Here is an 8,864-nt window from a genome sequence, read left to right as displayed (position 1 = left end):
CGGCAACGTCAGAGCGATAAAAAAATAAATCTGCACAATGGTTGACCTTTCGTGTGAAATCACTTGGTAAACTCTTGTGGCGACGTTGACAAGTAACTCTAATGAATATCATTTCGTAGTTGTTATATTTTAATGAAACATATAGTAGAGTTAGGGTAGAGAAGTTAAAGTAATAACAATGAAAAGTTGATACATAAAATATTTTTTTAAACTTTTAAATTTTAAATTATAAAAAAATAATAGATTTAATTAAAATAATACAATAATATATATATATATATATATATCAATACTAGTATTTTTAAATCATGTACTATACAAAAATATTTTGTCAAAAATATAAATTTTAAAAAATTATTTTAATGAATTAAATATTTAATGTATATAAATTTAAAAGAAAGAATTTGAATAAAAGATAAATGGTCATAATAAAATTTTATAACAAAGAAATATATATGTATATAAAAAAAATATACTTTTTTATCTAAAGAAAAATTAACAAATAAGAATTAACAATAAATTTTTATCTTTTATATCTTTTCAAAAACTTCTTTGAATATAAATAAATAGTAAGAATAATATTATTTAGATTCAACAGATTATAATTGTGCTTGTAATGCACATGTTGTATAAAAAAAATATTATTTTAAATTAAAATATAAAAAATTAAATTTAAATATTATCAATAAATAATAAGTTTACGGTAATAGTAGATGGTTGTAAAATTTATAAAATATTTATATTATATTTAGTATTTATCATTTGCTTTATGATTTAAATATCAATATAATTTTATTAACAAAAATATTTGTGTGAAAAATATTTTATATATATATATCACATATAAATAATATTTTTAAAAAAAGTCAATCTCATATCAATTATGTAATAATTAAATTTTATTAGCCTAATTAAATGATATAAAATAGTAAATAAATTTTTCTATTAAAAATATAAACCAAAATAAATTTTTTAGTTTATTTTATTATTAAATATATTTTTATATTAATCATATATAACTTCATATAAGTAGTATAATAATAATATAAAAATTCAATACATAGTTATAGAACAAAGTTAAAGCATATATATATATATATATATATATATATATATATATATATATATATATATACAGGTATGGAGCAGAGTGAGTACTTAGATACCTATACCTGCACCCATTCCTATTAAAATTTGTGAGTTTTTACCTACACCTATACTTATACTCATATAGCGAGTAAATATCCTACTCATAGTGAGTAAATTTTACGGGTGCTCTTCAGATACTTTATCTGTTGTCATCTCTGTTCCCAAACTTATTTTTGATTTAAAATCATATTATTTTAAAGTTTTTCTAATTTTTTTTAAAATAAACTTTCATAGCGACTCTCTGATTTTTAAAAAAATATTTTTATTCTTAAAAGATATTTTTTTTAAATATATTTTTTATCATAGCATTCTGTCTGGTTGCGATAATTTCATTTATTTACTATATTGAAAACATAAAAATATAAAATGATTAGCAATTTTTTTTCCAAATATTTAACCATTGCAATCACCGGTGGTATAATAATAATTATTTTTAAACATTTAAGCTTAACAAAACTGTATATTTATCGATTTATTTTACAAATTTGGGAGTTATTCAATCGTAAGTTACCAATTTTTTTCTGTATGTCGCAACTTTGAGCAAAGCTGTCACTCACCGACTAATCTGTAGATGATAAGATCATCAGCAAATCTATAATAGACAGACAATCATATTTTTTAAAAATTTATATATGTTGAGATAATCGAGTAATTAAAAGGGGAAAGAAAACAAAGGAAAAAGTTGAACAAAACTCTAAATTATTGATTTTTTTCTGAGCACTTTTAGATCAAGGCATGGCATCAATTTAAGAAAGTAAAACTCTTTGAATTCAAAAAGTACCTATTATAATTGTTTTCTAAAAAATATATAAGACAAAAGAATGACACATAATTCAAAATAAGAAGTGTTTCAGCTTTAAAAAAAAAACTATAAGAAAATCATGTTTAAAAAGATGAAATGAATATTTGAATTCACAACTTATAAAATACAAAATCATATCTAGAGTTATTAAAATAGGCCATTCAACCTAATGAGTTTCAGACTTTATCTATCGAGTAATCATCATCTATCTACATTTTATTTAGATTACAAAATAAAATAAAAAAAAAAGTAAACCCAGTTTAAGTTTATATTTTATGAATAAATACTAGTCTAAGTTAAAAACAATAAAAGAGAAGTTCAAGTAAATCAGACTAAAAATTTAAATTAATTTAAACTTAAAATTTATATTTATATTTTAATATATTTAATCCAACTAAGGTGATTAAACCTAACCATTTTACCAACTCTAATAATTTTTTAGTTTACTCTATGGGCCTTGTACGCACTGTTAATTTAGATGATTTTTATACGTTGTTCTCGTCTCCATATTTGAATTGGTAGTGATTCTGTCGGTGAAGTTGAAAGTCGTGAGACAGCAACTTCTCTTGCTTAAGATAAGAATAAAGCACGTGAATAAGACGAAATATAGTATTACACCCTTAAGAAATAAGTAGATAAAAACTAATTCAAAAGTAATGGGTGAATAAAACTTGTCTTTATATATACAAGTTAATAAATATGATAAATTAAACAAGCCCCATAGGGCATGACAAAACTCTCCCATATGGTAAAATTATTTCATTGACAAAGCTAAAAAGTTACAAAATTTCTCCTTTCTTTATGATGGCCATTAATTCTAAGTCGAGTTACCAGGCCATTAAGCACAAGAAATACTTCAAAATCCTCCATAATTTTTGCATTGATGCTGTTTTAGGGGGAAAAGTAAAACTTGACCTCTGCGTTGGATACATTGTGCTTTCATGACTAATCATCACATACAACAGTTCAGAAAGGTGACTAATTAGTTTATTATTCGAATATTTTTAAATTTTGTTATTGTGGTTCTTTTCTCGGAGATCAGTAATTTTCATTATTAAATTAAATTTACCTAAAATTCATTCTATGAATGAAAAAGTATATATTATAAGCATTTTTCTTCTATAATGATTTGAAGCCTTACCTGTCCCAGCATAGGAACCCTTTCATGGTGGACCACTCCTCTCCCAAAACAAACATTGATTGAACAGTCCATGCACGGAAAAAGCGAAACAATTATGGGACTCATTTTTGGACGAACGAAACTGCTAAAAATCCTCGCTTCCAAAAGGCAATAATTAGCCCCTAAACTAATATCTATTTTCTGGTAAAAAAAAATTGGTTTAAACTAGATTAGCTAGGGCATGTTTGGTTGTGTTCTGAAGCTGTCATGCATAAATCAAAAACTACTAAGTGCACCTTTCTGATACACAAGCAAATAAAATCCTAGAAGCTACTATGAGTAGCATAAAACATTATTAACTGATTCCTTTTTTATATATATATATATATTATTAAATGACTCTTTTGTATTTTTATTTAGTTCCTTTAAGTATAATAAACTTTTTATTTAAAATTCTCATAAATATTATTTTTTATTTGATTTCCCTAAAATGAAGGAATAGAAAAAAAAAACTTGTGTAACTAGATGAAAAACTTAAATAGAATGCAATATTTTGTAATAATTTTTTATATAAGAAACTTGTTGGTAAAAAAATTTAAAATAAAAGATAAAAATTTAATTTTTAAAGGATAAAAAACTTAATTACATTATCAAAATTAATTAAATATTATATATATTTAGAGATAAAAATATATTAGGTTAGATTTTACATAAATAAATTTAACTTGTTTAATAATTTTAAAATTTATGTAGGTCTATTATTTATTATAAACTTTTTATTAAGTTTAATTTAAATTTTTTAAAAGTATATTTTAATTTATTAGTGTTATTAATAACCTACTTTATATTAAGACCTTTAACAGGTTATTAAACTACTTTATAAAAAATTATTAAATTATCTAAATATGTCTTTATAAAAGTATAAGAATTATATTTAAATAAATTATAAAAAAATACTTTAAAACCTTGAATATGTATAATAAAATTATATATTTTTATTTTATCAAAATATATAATTAAAACAACACAAATATAAATTAACATTATGTATACAGATCTACCAAACAAGACTCTCTCATTTAAAAGGATATAATAGAGATATTCTTTAACTATAATAAAAAAATATTAGAATTTATAATTTAATATTTTATTTATTTTAAAATTTAATTTAATATTTATATTAAATTTTATGAGTTTTATATAAATTATTCTAATAATTTTTTTTACAGTTAAAATTGACTTATTTAATTAATTACATCTTTTAAAAATTTTAAATAAAATTTATTATTTAAATAGATTAAGTTAAGTTAAACTTTAAAAAAAACTAATTTATAAGTTCTTATCAAATAGTCTAACTTATTTTTATTCTGTATATATTTTAAAGAATTTAAAATAGTAAGTAGTAACTTTTTTAAAAAAAGTTTTATAGTAATTATGGTTAAATAATGGATAAAATTAATTATATTAATAGTAAAAAAGAGTACTTTATTTTTTAAAATTTATTTAGCTCAAAACATTAGTTATACAAAAGGAAATTCCAAAAACAATTAAAAGTGATTTAATCAAATAGATTTGAAGTATTTTGTTTCTAAAAGTCCATACAACAATATTTTCAGAATTCTTACAAAAGAATCCGATGATGATTGCTTTAATTATTATGTTATATTTGAACTTACTTTTAGGTATAATTTTTAATATTATGAACATATACTATAAAAAATTATCATTTATTAATGATATAATATTAGATTAATTTTATTAGTATATTCTTTTAATAAAATTAAATTTTTAGTACAAACATATAGTTAATGCTAATAATAAGAACATTATTTGTTAATATAAATTCACATTTTTTTACAAAACAAAGTTAATTTTTATCAGACAAAAACAAACGAAAGTTATTATAACACTTAACAAATTTATATTTGTAATAAATGTATAACTTTAGCAAGATAATATTATGTCTATTTTTACTTAACCATAAATGTATATTGTTTATTATATTTATAAAAAAACACATTTAATCATATAAAATAAAACAGGTACATTTGACTGTTGTGTTAACACCTCTATCAAACATTACTTCAATGAACAGGAAGATCCTACTATTCTGCTTTTATAAACACTTTGTCCAATTAACTAATTAATTTGTGTCCTCAATGAAATCCCAGATGGCTTCTCCCTACTTCCTCTTCCTTGTTCTTGTGGCTGCGGCTACAGCTTATGGATCAGAGCTATGCACAGACTTTTACTCTGATTGCTGCCCAAACTTGTTAACTATTGTGAAGAGAGGAGTCATTAAAGCACTTCAAAATGAACCACGCGTGGGAGCTTCCTTGCTCCGATTGCATTTCCATGACTGCTTTGTAAATGTGAGTATATATTAACACATTATTAGTGTCTTTGAATTCACATTTAAATTGCTATAAATACACGTTTATTTTAAGATTACTAGTTGCAATTTATGCTTTACATGGCTGTTTAAGTTTTTTTTTAATGTGTTTATGTTAACATTTTGTTTACACTTAACTTGGCTTATTGACACAACGATGTTCAGGGCTGTGATGCATCCATATTGTTGGATGATACAAGCAGTTTCATAGGAGAGCAGACAGCAGCAGCTAACAACAAATCAGCCAGAGGATTCAACGTCATTGATGATATTAAAGCTGATGTGGAGAAACAATGCCCAGAAGTGGTCTCATGTGCTGATATTCTTGCTCTTGCAGCTCGAGACTCTGTGGTTCATGTATTATTCTATTATTATATCTATTAACAGTGTTAAAAATATGGTTAATTAGAATTCTGTACCAAGATGCTAAAAATTGACTCTTTTTATCGTACTCTTAATTATAATTTTAAAATTTATTAAAAATTATAAAAATACAAAAAAATATTAAATTATAAGTAAAAAAATAAAATTCACATAAGTTTTAATAAAAATAAATAAATATGTTAAAAAATGTATTTCAGAATGTGTTACCGACACTTTTCATCTTATATATAAAGTTAAAAAGTCTTCCTTTCTTTTAACTTTTTGTAATAAATTAGGTTTAGTTTGATTATAAAATTATACTAAAATTTATCTAGTTTTAATGCTGAAACACCAAAACACACGTTATCTTAAGATGGTCACAATACCTTTTTATAAGAAGCTTAGTATATTTCCAATATTAACCTATTAAGCATTATCAATTATTATGGGCATTGTAAAGCAAGAGTAAATAGCACTGAGTATTTTTAAATTTTTATTTTCTGAGGATAACACTTGCAGTTAGGAGGCCCTTCCTGGGAAGTTGGATTGGGAAGAAGAGATTCAACTACAGCAAGCAGAAAGGATGCTAATGACAGCATTCCTGCGCCGTTCCTCAGTTTAAGTGCTCTCATAAAAAATTTTGCTAACCAAGGCCTCTCTGTTACAGACTTGGTGGCTCTTTCAGGTACCATAACAATCAGAGATGTACTACATTTACACGTATAGGAGCACTTTACCTCAAATTTCAAATTTTTTAATACTATTTTTATTTGGTTGTTATTTAAATTTCATTATCTTCAACCTTGCTTCCACAATCTAAATTTTTCAAGTAACAGCTGATGAAATATTTTCTATCAGTTTAAATAAAGGCTTAATCGCGTTTGGGTTCCAAAAGTTGTGCTTTTGAAAGCGTGGAATAATTGTGTCGACATGTGAACTTTCTTCCATTCATAGTTTATTTTAGAAAATGATCCGTATTTATTTAGATTTTCCAAGTGATGAACTCTTAAGAAAAGTGAAGAATTTTTGAGACTTCCTTTTCACTTTATCCAAGCTTTGTATGATAGAAAAAGTAAACTTGTGATTCTGCTTTTTTAGAGCTTTTTCCAGAAACTAGTATTTTTAACTTATAAGAAAAATTCTAAAATATTTAAAAATAAATTTATAGCATAAACAGGTCCAAAATTTATTTTATATCATGTCATCCAGTACGCAGTCATTGTTTATTGAACTGCTTTCCATTGAGGTATGAAATTGAAACCAACTTATTTTTTTACTAATTTTCTTATTATTCAGTTAATTTTTCAAATAATGCAATAAAAAGTATCTTTCATTTTATCACAAAATTCTTAATCAGGGGCATGATAATTATATTTTTCATTGTATAAAGCTGATCTCATCTCTTTTTCATTCTATTATTTCATTATTAAATATCCCATCATATTAATCTATGTATCTTTATATAATTTCTACGTCGAAGTCGATTCTACGACCCGTCCGTTTAAGGTTTGCTCCACCTATTTATTGCCAAAAACATTACCCCTCTATTCTTCTAAGCTTGTGTATGGAAATATATTTGGCTGAATATGGTTATTTCTTCTTCTTCTTCTTTTTCCTGGAGAATATAATAACTTCCCCTTTAGATTAAAAAAAACTATTCTTTTGTACAATATCTTCCATTTGCTGAATTGTGTGCTCCTGTGAAAGAACACTCAATGCAATATCTTCCATTTCGGCTTGCCATGTTCATGAAGTGTTTCAATTCACTCACAGTAACTTTCAATAACAGGGGCACATACCATTGGCTTGGCTCAATGCAGAAATTTCCTAGCACACATCTACAATGACTCCAACGTTGAGCCATCCTACCGCAAGTTCCTGCAGAGCAAGTGCCCCAGAAGTGGAAATGACGAAAATCTGGAACCGCTTGACCACCAAACTCCAATCCATTTCGATAATTTATATTTTCAGAATTTATTGAGCAAAAAGGCTCTTCTTCATTCCGACCAGGAGCTATTCAACGGTAGTTCTACTGACAATCTGGTAAGAAAATACGCTACAAATACCGCTGCGTTCTTTGAAGACTTTGCCAAGGGCATGGTCAAAATGAGCAGCATCAAGCCTCTCACAGGAAGCAAGGGCCAGATCAGAATCAATTGCGGGAAAGTCAATTGAAAACTTTAGCAAGCGATGTATATGTCTAGTATAAATTCAATTTCCCTCCTCCAAAATGATGTTTCAACTTGATCCTTGCGCTGTTTCGAAAATTATGTCAAATAACTTGACTCTTGCACTGTCAAGCAAATTAGTTTATCATCAATAAATTACCTGGTTTTACATGTATATTATATAAGCAGGACTTTGTCAAAAGCATCTCATCATCCCTGCTAACATGTGCAATCAACATAACCAGCAGACATATAGCATCAACACGGACGATAATAAGCCACATAAATAATATCAGCCTCTAATTGTTACGTTTGTTACCTAGCTATGTATCTAGAAAATATATCTCTATGCATTCGCCAAACAAGGATTTTAGATAATCATTGGTGTAAAAAAATTAAATATGAAAAGTTGTTAAGTAATAATAAAATTAAGTTTCATAATCAAAAAATAAAAGAAGAAATATATTCATATTTAAAAATAAAATTTATAGTTTATAATATATAAAAAATTAATAATAGAATACCAGCAGAATTGGACTGTTATTGCAGAACTCTTTTTGTTTTGGGTCCAATGGGCTTCCTATGGATAATTCGGGGAAGACCATATTGAACATCTCTTTCATGATTAGACTAAGTACATTTTTGTTGCATTACTCAAATGAATTGGTGATCATATGATTGATATCGTAATTCTACTGTTCTACGTACATTGTTGTTCTGTGTGATTCATTATAAAGTGACTAAACATGTCAGATTTTTCTTTTGATAGTGGAGCAGCATGCTGTGAATGTTAAGGTGAAATAACTGTTCATTTGCAATAAGAATACTGAGACAAAGCTTTTGATGGGAGATCATTGGTTCACTTGACAT

At 25.2% G+C, this 8,864-nt stretch overlaps 1 protein-coding gene across 1 annotated transcript; it reads left to right on the top strand.

Moving 5' to 3' along the window:
• Nucleotides 1-5,242: 5,242 nt before the first annotated feature.
• LOC113846238 (peroxidase P7-like) lies at nucleotides 5,243-8,001 on the top strand. Its single transcript, XM_027474268.1, has 4 exons — nucleotides 5,243-5,443; nucleotides 5,629-5,820; nucleotides 6,346-6,511; nucleotides 7,616-8,001. Exons 1-4 carry the CDS (start codon nucleotides 5,243-5,245, stop codon nucleotides 7,999-8,001), a joined length of 945 nt encoding a protein of 314 aa, XP_027330069.1.
• Nucleotides 8,002-8,864: the final 863 nt, after the last annotated feature.

The sequence above is a fragment of the Abrus precatorius genome, unplaced genomic scaffold (genome assembly GCF_003935025.1).
Source record: "Abrus precatorius isolate BTA unplaced genomic scaffold, Abrus_2018 Scaffold8, whole genome shotgun sequence".
NCBI lineage: Eukaryota > Viridiplantae > Streptophyta > Magnoliopsida > Fabales > Fabaceae > Abrus > Abrus precatorius.
Note: the sequence above shows the minus strand (reverse complement) of the source record. Positions and strands in the feature narration are given on the sequence as shown.

Excerpts from the sequence above, each read along its gene's own strand:
- LOC113846238 (XM_027474268.1), top strand. The coding sequence starts at position 5,243 with ATGGCTTCTCCCTACTTCCTCTTCCTTGTTCTTGTGGCTGCGGCTACA. Across the intron at positions 5,444-5,628 it reads TCCATGACTGCTTTGTAAAT|GGCTGTGATGCATCCATATT; the intron begins GTGAGTATATAT and ends AACGATGTTCAG. Across the intron at positions 6,512-7,615 it reads AGACTTGGTGGCTCTTTCAG|GGGCACATACCATTGGCTTG; the intron begins GTACCATAACAA and ends TTTCAATAACAG.